The following is a 16,173-nucleotide window of genomic DNA, read 5'->3' on the forward strand; positions in this document are numbered from 1 at the left end:
CTTTATTTATTTGGCTATTTAAAGCCCTATGATTAATAAAATTTTAGAGACATTTTTTCAATCCTATTTTCAACCTTCTTGCTGCTTGCATATTTTTTCTAAAATCCATAACAGTGGTATCAGAGCCTCCATTGATCTTGACAGATCTCTGAATTCGCTGAAAAATAACCAATTTCAATCACTTTTAAACCATACGCATTTTTACCCATACCGATTTTTAACCAAATTTTTAATAATGGCAAGCAGCGATCTCTCTTTGAATACCCCACAAACTTTCACCGGTGAAAATTATCAGATTTGGTCAGTGAAGATGAAATCTTATCTTGAAACTTATGATCTATGGGAAGTTGTAATGAAAGACAAACTTATACAATCACTTCCTGCAAATCCTACCCTTGCCCAAATCAAAGCTCATTCAGATGAGAAAACCAAAAAATACAAAGCCAAAACTACAATTCAAAATTCAGTTGCAGATTCAATCTTCTCTAAAATCATTGCATGTGAGACATCAAAAGAAGCTTGGAAAACACTCAAACAGGAGTATCAAGGAAGTGAACGAGCCAGACAAAATCAGATTTTAAATTTGAAAAGAGATTTTGAATCTCTTATAGTGCAAGATGATGAGACCATCGCTAAGTATTCTAACCGAATTTCTTTAATTGTCAATAAAATCAGGTTACTTGGCGAGAATTTCAAAGATGACAGGATAGTTGAAAAGATTCTTGTGACAATTCTCGAGAAATTTGAATCCAAAATTTCCTTTCTGGAAGAGTCTAAAGATCTCTCTACCATCTCTGTTGCAGAATTAATAAGTGTTCTTCAAGCATAAGAGCAAAGAAGGGCTTTTAGACAAGACAAAGTTACTGAGGGTATTTTTTATGCGAAACACCAAAAAGAAAAAGTCGATTGTCCTTATTGTAAATATTGCAAAAAGAAAACACACTTAGAAAAATTTTGTTGGTGGAGACCTGATGCATTATGTGAAAATTACAAACAAAAAGGTCATGTTACAGAAGTGTGCAAGTTCAAAGATGCTCATGCACAGGCACTAATAGCAGAAAAAGGAATTGAGGATGACCTTCTTTAGACTGCAGCAATAGAAGCAAGGATGAATGTTGGATTTTGCATCTGTTACTGCTATTGTTTTCTAGAATAATTAGTTGTTTAGTTTTAGGAGGAGTCTGCTAGAAGATTCAGAATTTTAATTATAGTACGAGTTTAGTAATTTAGTTGTAGGAGGAGTCTACTACTTTATTTATTTGGCTATTTAAAGCCCTATGATTAATAAAATTTTAGAGACAGTTTTTCAATCCTCTTTTCAACCTTCTTGCTGCTTGCATATTTTTTTCTAAGATCCATAACAGCTGTGCATATGCGAAACGACGAAGGTAAATTTCAACTATCTCTATCTAGAGGTACATAAATTAAATTCTTGGATTGTTGAAACTCGAATCTAGTAATTTTGGTGTTATACTAAAGTATATATGATTTTAATTTTTTTTATCTAATTCAAAAGTTTAATATCATTAACAAATTATATTTGTAACAATGTGTTTATTTATTAATGCTATGTTACAAATCAAAGTATACAAGTAGCATAAACTCCACTTAGTTATACTCTAAATCGACCAGCAGCCACCACTTTTAGCGTAACTTCATACACTTTCCCACCTTAGACCCGAGATTGCTTTAAGGGCATCTCCAACCTTAAGCAATATTATTTACATCAAAATAATGTTTACACCAAAATGGTGCAAATTAACTCCAACCCATTACACTATTTTTTACACCAAAAAAGAATATCCCTTTTATATTCTTTTCTCTCTTCTATATTATATTATTTTTTATATTTAAATTATATTTTTTTATTTCATAAAACAAATTCTTTCTTTTTTTCTTTTTTACATATTCATCCCATATAATTCATATTTATTTCTTATATAACAATTTAATATAAAATTATTTTACACCATAAATTTTTAAATAATATAAATTATAAGCAAATATTATACATTATACATATTAATGGATAATTCAGTTATAACTTATAATAAAATTAACTTACAATTTTATATAAGAATAATATATACAAAAATTAATTTATAAAAATTATACACCACACTTAAGATGTAAAATTAACATTATAAAGATATTACATAAAAAACTCTTAGGTATATTAGGGGCATAAATAAAAAAAGTAAAATTTATAATATGTTAAATTAAAAATATTATATAATAAAATATTGATAAATAGTAATGGTGTTGATGAATAGTGTTGGTATAACACTATTTACACATCAAAATGGTGTAAGAAATGGTGTTGGGTTGGAGCACCAAAACACCAAATATTACACCCAAATAGGATTTGGTATAATATTTAGTAAGGTTGGAGATGGTCTAAACAACTACTATTTTTGGAGACGAAATATTTAAATCTTATGCTAATATTTTCACGTAACTTGTTATATCTACATAACATTGTTAGTGAATAAATTATTCTCACTAAATAGTTTTATGTACTTAATTGTTGATTAATTGAGATTCACGTCCCGTGTACCTTAACCTTTAATTAAGGTGGAGGAATTCTATCCATCATAATCTCTTGATGATTTGGGGACAAAATAGCCTAATCCAATAAAATGTATTTTATCATGCTCTTTTAATGACTGGATTTTTTTGGACATAGTTGATAGCCTAATTGGGCAAAATAAAGATTTTTTTTTGGATTTTTTTTTAAAATGATAGATTTTTTAAATTGCAGCCAGATTTTGTCTAGAACTGGACTAAGATCTAATTCGTTTCTTTAAAGATTAAGGCGTCAGAATCTGAACGCACATTTGAATATTAAAATGTATATTAAAAATAAAATATTTGAATATATATATGAATATTAAAATATATATTAATATTTAAATACTAAATGATTAAGATTGTTTATATTTTTAATATTTGATTTTTATTTAAGAATTAATAAACATAAAATTTAAATAAAATACTAATTAATTTAATATTCTATTAATAAAGTATTTTTAAAAAATAATATTATGGTAGTTGGTAGTGATGATTGCTAACAGTGGTGCTTGTGGATATTGAATGGAGGCATCGATTAGAGGTGATTTTGGTTGATGCTGATGGTTCTGGATAGTAGTTAGTGATGATTGGTAGTAATAGTTGTGGTTAAGGAAGGTGGTGGTATAGACATTGACTTGATGATAGTGGGGGGATGACTGGTGGTAGTAGTTGAGATGGGGTGAGTGGTTATGGTTGAGGATGATGGTGGTGGTAGTTGTTAATGGCAGGGGTGATAGTCAATAATGGTGGGATGCTGGATGGTGGTATTAGATAATAATGACGGTGGTATTGTTACGCGGCGCCTTCCTGAAGTTCCTTGGAAGGGCGACGTAAGGCTAAGCAACCGATGTCAGTGCGGTTGCTATGCGCCAACTGAGGTCCTCGTCGTACGCTAGACTAGATTGTCAGTGCCGTACGGGAAAATCAATGTCGTGAGCAATTGAGCAGCGGAAAATGAGCAATTGATGATGAAAGCTGATGATTGTATTGATGATGATGAAAGCTATTACAAGATGCAATGCGGTGTCGGGGGGAGAGACACCAGTACAGAGAATTGTTTGAATGCTTGAATGTTTGAATACTTTGGTCCCCCTTAATAATGCTTAAAAAAAATAAACCAAAGTTACATGAGTTGACCTAAGAAAGCTGTAGAAGCACACTGAAAATGAATGAAGTAAAACTACTCTATAATTACAATGAAAAGGACTTAGTCTTCTATGGAAGCAAGTCCGATGGCAGCAACTTTGTCTTGAGCATCAGGGTCTGCGCGCGCATTGCTGTTGGCGCGCGCGACACTATTTGGATCTGCCAGCGGCTGGGCGCTGGTGCTTAGCATTGGGTCTGCGCGCGGGGTACTGTCTGTACGGGCGGCGCTGTTGGAATTCGCCAGCCGCTGGGCGCTGGCACTGATTATCGGTGGGGCGACAGAGGCGCATGCTCGCTTGTCACTTGGCGCTGTCGAGACCACGGGGCCGACCGTGGCGCTAGGCATTGGGAGGCTTGCCAGGACGCCACGGGGCGCGTCCAAGGGGTCATGGGTCGATGATGGAAAGCAGCCCATGACATTCTCCCCCACCTGAGTTGGCGACGTCCTCGGAGCCTTACCTGCCGGATGATGATGATTGGTCAGGCTCTTGTTGGCTGGGAGGTCTGTTCCCCTCGGTGTTGTGAGATGTCAAACTGAATGATCTTCCATGTATTTCTGAAATGGTTGGAGGCGGCTGACATGGAAGACTGGATGGATTCTCCACCAGGCTGGTGTGTTCAGCTGATATGTGGATTTTCCGATGCGCCTTTCAATGGAAAAAGGCCCGATGTAGTTTTGCAATAGGCGAGGATCTTGGGTCCTCTTTGCAAACAAGTTCCACCTCGGGGTTCTTACCATCACTTTGTCCCCTGCTTGATGTTGGGCAAAGCGACGGTTTTGTTCGGCATGCCTCGTTGCCCTGTCCTGGGCATTGACAAGATAGTTCTGTACTATCTTCAAAGTTTATTCCCATTCTGTAGAGAAACTGGCAGCTCGATGAGATGATGGCATGTTTGGTGCATTCACATTTTGTGGGAGTAGCGGTTGCTGTCCGGTAACAATTTCAAAAGCGCTTTTGTTTGTATGGGCGCACTTTTGTGAATTGAAACACAGCTGAGCAACATCCAGAAGCTTCACCCAATGTGTTTGTGACCCGGTTGAAAATTAGCGGAGATATTCCTCCAGCATGTCATTAAACCGGTCTGTTTGATTATATGTTTGCTGATGATGATGGCTTGAGTTGTAACTCAATTTGGATCCGAGGCAACTGAAGAGTTGGGTCCAAAACTTTCTAGTGAAGCGTGGGTCGCAGTCACTAATGATGTTGCTGGGCATACCCCAATGTTTGACAACATGAGAGAAGAAGAGTCGAGCTGTATCTTCTGCTGATATATTTTGTGGGGCTGCGATGAAGGTAGCATACTTGGAAAACTGGTATACTATCACCATGATGGTTGTATGATTTCCGACCTTGGGTAATCCTGTGATGAAATTCAGGAAAATGCTTTCCCAAGGTCTCTGTGGGACAGGTAGCGGCTCCAAGAGTCCCGTTTGTGCTGAGTGATCCGACTTGTCCTTTTGGAATGCTTGACAAGTCTTCACATAATGAGGGGCGCCATGAGATGTTGGACCCCGATGATGTGATGTCTGTTTGATGATGTTGAGGGCAGCCGGAACTGTGGGTTCAGGTCTATTGGTTCCCTCCTTAAACTGCATGGCTGTGATGTTTCCAGCAGCCATATTCTTGGATATGCACGGTATAGTGTGGGGTCTGGCCTCGTTGTCTCCCATTATTAGGAGCATGTTGGCATATGGTACCGGGATGGTGTTAGTCTGCCTGAGGAATTCCAATCCCACTATCAGTTCGAAGTCATCGATGATAGCTATGCGTAGGTCGAATATTCCCTTGTATGGGCCAAGCTGGATTGGCGCTTCTTTGGCTATTCCACTCACTTGCTGAGATGGAGAGTTGATAGCCTTGACACGATCCTTGCATTTTTGCACTGCTAGACCGAGGCGTTGCACCTGAGTTGAGGCCAGGTAGTTGTGGCTATCACTCGTGTCTATCAATGCCCGAATAGGTCTGCCGTTTACTTTCATGTCAACGAACATTAAGGTCCTCTTTTGTGATGTGGGAGGCCTCTCGTCCGCCTTTCCTTTCCCTTTCTTGTCGATTGGGAATGCCTTCTTCTTGGGGTTGCCAGCACTGGTTCCCGCCAAGGTATCATGAATGGAGCCGACACATGCGTTGAAGGCACCTACTTGATCGGCGCCGTCTGAGTCGTCGGTATCTGACTTGTCATCATCAACAGTTTGTTGAGCATTGATTTGTGTATTGGGGCATTGATTGTTCCAATGTTCCCCGCCGCAATGACGGCATTCTGATGGGGGCTTTCTCCCCTGATAGTTGTTGACTGATGCAGTAGTGTTACTGCTTGAGGAAGGAGTCTTGGATTTGGATGCACCTCGATCTCCTCCGTTTCTGTTGGGGCCACCGTTGCTAGGTTGGCTCCCGTTGTATCCCCCTCGGACAGGCGGCTGGGGCCTATCCTTCTGAGTTTCCAACTGATAATCCCCAAGGCACTCAGCAACTTGAATGGCCTTGGGTAGGGTATCTACCCGTTGTCTTTGCAGTTCCATACGAGCATGAGGTTTCAAACCTTCTATGAATGCGAACAGTTTGTCTTTGTCCCCCATATCCCGTATGTTTAGCATGAGTGTGGAAAATTCACGCACGTAGTCCCGCACCTACCTGGTGTGGCAGAGTTCACACAACTTTCTTCGTGCATTGTATTCCACATTTTCGGGAAAGAATTGTAGGCGTATGGCGGCCTTCAGTTCTGCCCATGTCTGGAGAGTATCTTCACCGGCCCTGATGGCTTCGTATTTGACTCGCCACCAGAGTTTTGCATCGCCTTGAAGATACATGGCAGCAGTTGCTACCTTCTTGGATTCCTCCAACTGTCCAACGGCATCGAAGTATTGTTCGATGTCGAAGATGAAGTTTTCCACTTCTTTAGCATCCCGGGCTCCGTTGTATGGCTTGGGCTCCGAAATTTTCAGCTTTTGTGGAATGGGGGCAATGTTCATGGCACCCCTGATGTGGTTTTCGCCTCCTTTGAGCAGGCTTTGAAGGGCAGCATTGACAATATTGAGTTGGCTTGTCAAGTTGTCTGTGGTTTGCTGCATGACGGTCAGTCTGTCTGCCTCTAGTTCCCGATGGGCTAAATCCTCGGCACGCTCCTGTTGGAGGTCCTCGAATTGGCCATGAATTTTGGTTGCCTCGACGGCAGCCGTTTCCCGGTCTTCCTCAGAGTCTTGACTGATGTTTGCTATGTCAATTTCTACCTGCCGCATTCTGCGGTCCAGGTCATCCAACCTTTGTACTAGGCTGGTTTTTAGATCAGGCAACGTATCCACGATTGGCCGTAATGCGTCAACCATCTCTTCTAGGGTCGTGATGCGATCCCCGTAATTCGCCATGGTCAAAAATGGTGATGATGATGCCAATGAGTTCCCTCGTCCGATGTCGAGCCTAGGCTCTGATACCAACTGTTACGTGGCGCCTTCCTGAAGTTCCTTGGAAGGGCGACGTAAGGCTAAGCAACCGATGTCAGTGCAGTTGTTATGCGCCAACTGAGGTCCTCGCCGTACGCTAGACTAGATTGTCAGTGCCGTACGGAAAAACCAATGTCGTGAGCAATTGAGCAGCGGAAAATGAGCAATTGATGATGAAAGCTATTACAAGATGCAATGCGGTGTCGGGGAGGAGAGACACCAGTACAGAATATTGTTTGAATGCTTGAATGTTTGAATGCTTTGGTCCCCCTTAATAATGCTTAAAAAAAATAAACCAAAGTTACATGAGTTGACCTAAGAAAGCTGTAGAAGCACACTGAATGAATGAAATAAAACTACTCTATAATTACAATGAAAAGGACTTAGTCTTCTATGGAAGCAAGTCCGATGGCAGCAACTTTGTCTTGAGCATCAGGGTCTGCGCGCACATTGCTGTGGGCGCGCGCGGCACTATTTGGATCTGCCAGCGGCGGGGCGCTGGTGCTTGGCGTTGGGTCTGCGCGCGCGGCATTGTCGGTGCGCGCGACGCTGATGGAATTCGCCAGCCGCTGGGCGCTGGCACTGATTATCGGTGGGGCGACAGAGGCGCATGCTCGCTTGTCACTTGGCGCTGCCGAGACCACGGGGCCGACCGTGGCACTAGGCGTTGGGAGGCTTACCGGGACGCCACGGGGCGCGTCCAAAGGGTCATGGGTCGATGATGGAAAGCAGCCCATGACAGTATCTATGGTTTGGGATGGTGGTGGTAAGTAGTGGTAGTTGAGTATGGCGGGGAGTAGTGAGTGTGGATGATAGTATCTAGATGAAATTAAACATCTATTATAAATTTTAATCGTTCAGACCTGTTTAGACCCCCTAAGTAGTTGTGAAATAAAAAAAATAAACATACTTAATGATTAAGATTTTTATAATTAAGATTTAGATTTAAAATGTACTTAATATTTGAGATCCGAATGATTAGAATTTAGGGATTAAGATAAGTACAAACAAACGATGCCAAAAACCCTCCCCTTAAATAATTAAAAAAACAAACTAAAACCCTTAACCCCATCTCTTGTACACGTGCAACTTGGCAAATACATTAAATTTTCATATAGGTCTCCCTTTCTTTTATTTTGGACTATTCTTCTTTAATAAAAAGGGACCATTACTTTACAGTTAGAAAATTTTGTCTCTGTATATTCTTTTTTGGTTTTATTGTTAACCAGAAAACCAATAAATATTATTTAACATCAATAAATTAAATTATTTAATGTTGAGGGGTATTTTTCCAAGCGTCACACCCCTAAACGAAACCTACTCTTTGCTTATTCGCTGTTTTTCCCATTGTTCTTCAGTCTTTTCTTTGAAGCTTATCACGTTTTCTTTAAGCTTATCAATTTGTAAACTGATCTTACTAAGATGGCTCAAGCTCAAGCGATTTCTTCAGTGAATCTTCTCTTTCGGGGCTCCATAAAAAGTATTCGTATTCACCTTTTTTTGGGCGTTTGTGTTATCAAGAAATGTTTTTAAACCTTATAAAGATTGGATTTTGAAGCTATTTTTAATTACCCTTTTGCAAATGCAGGTTCACCTCGGATTCAAGATAAGCTTTTCTGCTCTAAAAAGCTGGATTCTTTACAGGAGGTTGGTTTCTTGATTGATACCTTTTATATTTATTTTGATGTTTTTTAGCTGAAATTTTTACTGATGTTTTTTTTTTTAATTTATAATATTCTTGGTTATTGCAGCTTGGTGTAAAAGCTAGTGAATTTAATGGTCTTGCAATTGCTCATAGCCGTTCTAGCTTTGCTTTGCCTTGTGCCAATCATGGTAGTACTTTTTTTACCAGCTTTTATTTTGGTTTTTTTTTTTGGATAGATTATATAGTTATATAAGAAGTTCATTCACGTGCGAGCTTCATTGTGTTAAATGATTGCCTTAGGTTTTGGGTAAGATGCTCGGATTTTTTTCACAAATTTTAATGCTTTGTGTTTCTGAAGAGGCTGAATGATATTTTGAGAATGGGTTTTGAGTTGGAACTAAAAGGACCTTAATTTACTGCTATTCAGAAGCAGTATTCTTTGAGAAATATCTAATCTTTATAGAGGAATACATTATAACTGGAATCATGTTTTTGTGAATAAGGAAAGAGTTTAGTTCTGTACGAAATATCATTTCATACCAACCAAGCACCAGCCTTTTCCCGTTCATGAATGTTCTGCTAAAACAGGTACTCGTGTATGTAACTTTGGTAATAACGCGTTGGTCTATGTTCTATATTAGCACTTGAATGCCTTGTTGGGATGTGGTGATGGAGGTTGGGGTGGGGTTGGGGTTGGGGCATGGCTGCGTGGGTATGGTGTTCGTTGATAATAAGTAGAGTAGAGAAATGTAGACGACATGTTAGTAGGAGCGAACAATGAGGAGTGGGATTTGAGTGGAAATTACTTACCTTTGTGGACTTAGGCTGTTTTTTCCTCTATTTTCAAAAGTTTCAGCAACCAAATATTGGACAATCAAGAAAGATGGTTTTCTCGGAAGACATTACATAATGCTAAAATTGAGGCCACTATGTCAATATACTCTTTTCGTATTAAAAAAATGCTCATGTCATGTCTTTACCTGCTTTCTACAACTTTCAGTGTATAGCATAATGATGAAAACTTTACTTGAATATTGCAGCTATCCAGGCGGTCTTGACCAATGACAAAGAGACGACGAGTTCCACTGCGGTTGGGGAAAAACCTCTTCGCAAAAAGTTGAACAAAGTGGTTCTAGCTTATAGTGGTGGCTTGGACACTTCAGTTATTGTACCTTGGCTGAGGTAGCTCCATTCTGTTTTTATTTTCTTTTCTTTTACAGCATTGTTCACCTAGGGTCCTAGGCTATGTTCCTTCTGTTGTATGTAACCCTCACTGTCGGAATATTTGATTGATGACACTCTAACCTCAAATGTTAGTTGACTACTTACGTTACGTCGTTACCTCTTTTAGCATTATTCTGTTAGTTCTGCAAAAAGGTTTCTAGAAATTCATCTTGTCTGTCAGCTTTACAAGGTGGAATCTCTGTTAACCTTGTACTGTTTGTTATGTATATCTGAAGTACATGTAGATAGTGCGGAAAGGCTTGTCAAAGTATAAGAACACTACTGTTTTTGTGATGTATGGAAAAGGACTTTATGCAATGAAAGCAGCTCGAATTCAGCTTAAAGATAACTGCTATGTTTGACCTTATATTTTTGAAAAAAACAAGAAGATAATGTTGATAGTTGATTAAGAAGGTATCCATATAATCCGGTCTGTTAAATACAAATATCCATGATTACCAAAATCAAAAAATTTCCTGAAAAAGTGAACAAGTTTGTTGCATGGTCCGTATGCGATGTTTTCGTCCCTTCGTCTACTTAACATTCTTTCGTTTTTGCAGAGAGAACTATGGCTGTGAAGTTGTCTGTTTCACTGCAGATGTTGGTCAAGTATGTTATTTCTCTAGTCACCTCTTAGTTCTTTTTCTTCTTGTTCAGAATAAATAATAGAATTATTGTGCATAAAATGGAACAGTCGAATAGACAAGTTTATTTTTGTAAGAACCCATATCTGAGATGAATTAAAATTCTTTCTCAGGGGATTAAGGAATTGGATGGTCTGGAAGCGAAGGCCAAGGCTAGTGGAGCTTGTCAATTAGTGGTGAAGGATTTGAAAGAAGAATTTGTGAAAGATTACATATTTCCTTGTCTGCGAGCCGGTGCTATCTATGAAAGGAAATACTTGCTTGGGACATCAATGGCCCGCCCTGTTATTGCTAAGGTGAACTCCATATCTTAAATACTAAATTGAACCTTTGTTGTCATTTCTCCTTCTGTGAACCACCCTCCCACCTTCCCAGGAAAAGAGAGAAAATAGGTTCAGTTGGAGAAGTTCATGTTTGTTTGCCAACTAAATAGAGGTCTAACACAAGTTTAGTGATAACTCATAGTTGTCTTAATCTAATTTTTTGTCTCTGGTCAGTAGTGCATTTTATTGGCACCTAACCAAGGATAGTTGACTATGTTTGCTCTCATAAAGCAGGTTATGCGAATAAGTTCCAAATTCTTAGAATCATAATTAGTTCGTATAGTACCCCAAGTTAATATTCTAATTGTCTTGTGACAGACACTTTCTCCTACATAGTTCATTTTGTAAGTGGTAGTTTGTCCTAAAACACAAGCATAAAACAAAAGAACCGAAAAAAGGAAAAAAGGAGACAGTCACATCAATTAGACAAAATCACAGGTACAACTGTTCATTCCGTGAAAATAGAGCTTGTGAGAGAACAATGTGCAAGCTCTTAGCTCTAGGGTCTTGATCCGTGATTCTTGGAACAGATTGAATTTGTGCAAGGATTCTATGTAATCATTCCAATAATTGGTACTAAGCTTGTTATTTGAGAAATCCCAAGATTTGGTGCTTCACAGGCAGGCAATTAACAAACCTAGTCACTTAGAGCATGTTTGGAAAGCCACCTATGAATTGGATTTGGGTGTAATTGGGTGTAATTACACAGTTTGGTATGTTTGTCTGGCCAAGTAATTACTTGGTTAGCATGAAATTGGGTGTAATTACACTTTCCAATTCTCAAGGGAAGGTGAGAATTGGTGGTAATTACACTGTGTATTACAAGGTTTCTTTTTAATTTCTTTCCTTTTTGTTTTTATTTTAATTTAATTTCTTTATAAATTTTTATTTCCATTATTTTAAATTCTTTTTATTTTTATTTTTTTATTTTTTACTTTTTAATTTCTTTTTAAATTTTAAAATATATTTTCTTTGTACATTATTTATCTTTTATTTCTCTACCTTTACTTCTTGTGATTCCATGTAATTGCTCGTATATTTTATTTCTTATTTATTTTATTTTCTTTATTTAGCGTAACTACGTTATTATTTTAGTTTTTGAAACTACACCTCCTAATATTAGAAATAATGAGTCATTAACAAACTGGGCATATAATGAGTGATGTCATTAAAGTAGAATTTCATTGTTGAATGAGGTTATAAACTTATTATGTTTCCTAATTTTAAGTTGTATTTGAACTTATTTTTATTATGTTGGAATTTGACATGTTAAAGTTATTTTTTTTGGGGGATTTTGAAATTGTGTTATTTTTATGGTTCCAATTTACTTGTTTTAGTAGTATTGGTTTGTTATTTCACATTGCATGTTGTTCATTTTTTAGTTTGAATTTATAGATTAGTTTTGTCGAACATTTGCATAATGTTATGACATTATATTTATAAATATTAATTTATTTTACCACACATGCATTCCATGATGTTCTTACAAAACGTATGTTTTTAGTTTTTATAATTAATTAAATTAAATATTATTAATTTTGAAGATGTATATCAATTATTTTTACAATATTAGTTATAAATATATGATTACTAATTAGTGTATATTCAAAAAAAATATGCATTTTAAATATCAAATCTAATAAGGCATATATTTATTATATTAAATTTTAAATTTTGCTAATTACTTCATTTAAAATTTAATCTAAATGTGTAATTACACTTGTGCAACCAAAAGGTACGCTTGTAATTACACTGTAATTACGTTATGACAATCAAACATGTCATCGTAATTACTAGGCTGTGTAATTACTACCCTAGTAATTACATCAATTTCAATTACCAGGTGGCTTTCCAAACATACCTTTAGTGAAGGTGTCACATGCACAATGTTTGTGCCTGCAGTAAAGAGAAAATCAAGATTCCGGAAATAGGCACCATTTGAAAAAATAGTTATGTCTGTCTCTGAGTCAGTTTAACTTTTCTTGTTATTGGAGGTTATAGAAAGATGGGGCTGCTTGTTGGCTTTCTGGTAGTAGGTAGGTTGGTTGCCTGGGAGGCGTATACAGCACCCTAGATGAATTTCCGCTGGTTGGATTCAGGTTTTGCCTCTCAAATTGTGACCTGACTGTATGAGAGGAAACATTACTTTGGCAGAAGGTTATAAAAAGCTATGGCTGTTTGCCAGCTCCTCTTACAATAGATTTTTTGCCTGGGAGCTACTTAACTTGGATCCTCCAAAAGTGCTGCTGCATCCATGTCAAACCAAAATTTTGGAGGGTCCAACACGGGTGCAGCAACAATTTTATGGGATCCGAGCAACATAGCCTGATACATATATGCAGCACCATAAATTTCCTCTTGTTGAGTTCAGGTTGACCTCTCAGAGGCAACCTGTCTATAAAGGAGGAAATATTAACTTTGATAGACATAGTTGCGTTCATTTCTGTCCGTAAAAGCAGTTCAGGCTGGTCTTTCCTCTATATTGTCTGACCTGAGCGAAACAAATAATTCATTAACCTGTATAGCAAAGAGGCTGAAGAACTTTGCCGGTCTTTACATACGAGCTTCTCATGGAGTGACAAGATCAGCAACTGAAATTCTTAAGAATATAAATAGGTCAAGAAAACCAATGGTCCACTCAAAATGAGAAATGATATAACTTGCATTTGCAGGAAGTCTGATGCGCTCCTTTTTGTTTGGTCATGATTTATGTTTGGTTATGAAACTTTCTTCTGGTCAGCTTGTGATCTTTAGATATGCGCTGCTATTTTCTTTTCTTTCCCTACGTTAAATGTGTTTCCTACATCAAGCTTTTACATTTCCAGAAAGATGAACCTGCTAGTAAAGTACCAGCACGGGCATCTTCAGTTCTTCACTAGGTATAATTTATGGGGCCAAACTTTTCATGCTCATATGCTGGTCCACTAAATTGACATACACATATTCCAGTTATGAAGCAGATATAGCAATTGATAAATGAATGTCCGCTTTCTATCAACGGTTCTCTTGTTGCCTTAAATTAGTTTTGGACTCTGAAATTTAGCTGATAATTGCAGGCAATGGTTGATGTTGCCCGAGAGGTCGGAGCTGATGCTGTTTCTCATGGATGCACAGGGAAGGGAAATGATCAGGTATTATCCTGGATCTTCTTTTAACTTTACTGGATCGTTTAAAACCTATTTATCTGAGCCCAGGGGACTGCTGAAACAACCCATCTTGGTCAATTATGCTTCTTTACCATTACAGGTCCGTTTTGAGCTGACATTCTTTGCGCTGAATCCTGAACTCAGTGTTGTTGCCCCTTGGAGGGAATGGGAAATTACAGGAAGAGAGGATGCTATTGAATATGCTAAGAAGCACACCATACCAGTTCCCGTGACAAAGAAATCCATCTATAGCAGAGACAGAAACTTGTGGCACCTTAGTCATGAGGTAATATCAGCAACTTGTTTTGGACCTATGTTGCTTGTTGATACTCATTTACTATGCTGATGACTTGGTTGAGAAGTATTTGAACTTCTTTCCTTTTTATCAGATACCATTTCCTATTTTCTATTTCTTCGTGTCTAAATTTGGAATTTTGTATCAACAACAGCGTTGTTCCTTTCCTTCACTGCTGCTGTAACTATTTTCTTTTCGCTAGGAATTTAGACCAAATGAACAAGCTTATCTTTCCTGGGACCAGTAGTATATAATACTGTTTAAAAAAGAGTGCTATAAGAGGTACCAATCTGAATTGAGACTTGTATAGGAATATCATGATTGGTAAATGAATCACGAAAAAGATGTATCTTTGCTCTTAATAGTTTTTAGTGATTTCCTTAGTAAACAAGGAAATAAGAACCTAAAACATCAAGAATTAAGAAAATATTATGACGTAGGCTCTGCCACTTGGGCGGAACTAAGACGGGCACCCCTCCAAAGTGCAATGGAGCCCACCAACCTAGGCCATGGGCATTCTTGATCGCCCATTGACCCTGTTCAGGTAAGTTTTGGAAAAAAAAAATATTGAAGTAAGGCCATGTGAATATTCCCGTAAAACTCATTTTGAAATGGTATTGAAGGGAGATATTCTGGAGGACCCTGCAAATGAACCAATGAAGGATATGTACATGATGTCAGTTGATCCTCAAGATGCACCTGATCAACCCGAGTAAGAGACTATTTTTTCCTCATTTATTGCGGTAGTAAAGATCTAATGCATTTCCTTGCTCACTTTCGAAACTACTTCTAACTGTGTAGGTATGTAAACATTGGGATAGTCTCTGGTGTTCCTGTTTCAGTAAATGGGAAGGAGCTGTCTCCTGCAACTCTTCTTTCTGAGCTAAATGAAATTGGCGGGAGACATGGAATTGGACGAATAGACATGGTTGAAAATCGGCTTGTTGGAATGAAGAGCCGTGGAGTATATGAAACTCCCGGGGGAACTATCCTCTTCACAGCCGTGCAGGAACTCGAGTCTCTTACACTTGATCGTGAAACAATCCAAGTCAAAGATTCTCTAGCCCTCAAATATGCCGAGTTAGTTTATGCTGGGAGGTGGTTTGATCCGCTTCGCGAGTCAATGGATGCTTTCATGGAGAATATTACCAAGACTACAACGGGTTCAGTTACTCTCAAACTTTACAAAGGATCAGTTTCAGTGACAGGTCGACAAAGTCCACATAGTTTGTACAGACAAGATATCTCATCGTTCGAGAGTGGAGATATCTACAATCAAGCTGATGCTGCAGGATTCATACGGCTTTATGGACTTCTGATGAGGGTTAGGGCAATGCTTGAGAAGGGTCTTTAATTTTTTGATCATGTCGTGAGTTGATGAAGGGGAGCCTTGGCGCAACGATAAAAATCGCCGCTATGTGACCAGAGGTCACGGTTCAGGCCGCAGAAACAGCCTCTTGCATAATGCAAGGTAAGGCAGTAAGACCCAATATGGTCTGGCCATCGCCCGTCCCCTGCATAGCGTAAACTTGCACCAGGCTATCCTTTCTTGAATTGATGGTGTGTGTAGTGTTGAAACGAAAATCAAGGGTCAGTAGAATCTTGTTCTTCCATTTTGTTGCACTGTGTTTTCGTATTACTCTGGAGGCTAGTTTGTTCAGATTGTTTTGTAGACCTTTTCTCTCGTTTGGATATCTAAGGCAAAACTTTTGGACTTGATAGTTCATTATGGAAACTTGC

At 38.2% G+C, this 16,173-nt stretch overlaps 2 protein-coding genes and 1 pseudogene across 2 annotated transcripts; 2 read left to right on the plus strand and 1 right to left on the minus strand.

Moving 5' to 3' along the window:
- Nucleotides 1-235: 235 nt before the first annotated feature.
- On the plus strand, nucleotides 236-829 carry LOC107822615 (uncharacterized). The gene has a single exon (XM_016649156.1). The coding sequence runs from the start codon at nucleotides 236-238 to the stop codon at nucleotides 827-829; it is 594 nt and encodes a 197-aa protein (XP_016504642.1).
- Nucleotides 830-8,430: 7,601 nt separating this feature from the next.
- On the plus strand, nucleotides 8,431-16,152 carry LOC107784999 (argininosuccinate synthase, chloroplastic). Its single transcript, XM_016606212.2, has 10 exons — nucleotides 8,431-8,636; nucleotides 8,745-8,803; nucleotides 8,908-8,989; nucleotides 9,842-9,983; nucleotides 10,586-10,634; nucleotides 10,783-10,965; nucleotides 14,049-14,123; nucleotides 14,239-14,424; nucleotides 15,057-15,145; nucleotides 15,235-16,152. Exons 1-10 carry the CDS (start codon nucleotides 8,579-8,581, stop codon nucleotides 15,785-15,787), a joined length of 1,476 nt encoding a protein of 491 aa, XP_016461698.2. The 5' UTR covers nucleotides 8,431-8,578; the 3' UTR covers nucleotides 15,788-16,152.
- Nucleotides 14,849-14,985, minus strand: LOC142178700 (U1 spliceosomal RNA; annotated as a pseudogene).
- Nucleotides 16,153-16,173: the final 21 nt, after the last annotated feature.

Source organism: Nicotiana tabacum, chromosome 24 (genome assembly GCF_000715075.1).
Source record: "Nicotiana tabacum cultivar K326 chromosome 24, ASM71507v2, whole genome shotgun sequence".
In the NCBI taxonomy this organism is placed as follows: Eukaryota; Viridiplantae; Streptophyta; class Magnoliopsida; order Solanales; family Solanaceae; genus Nicotiana; species Nicotiana tabacum.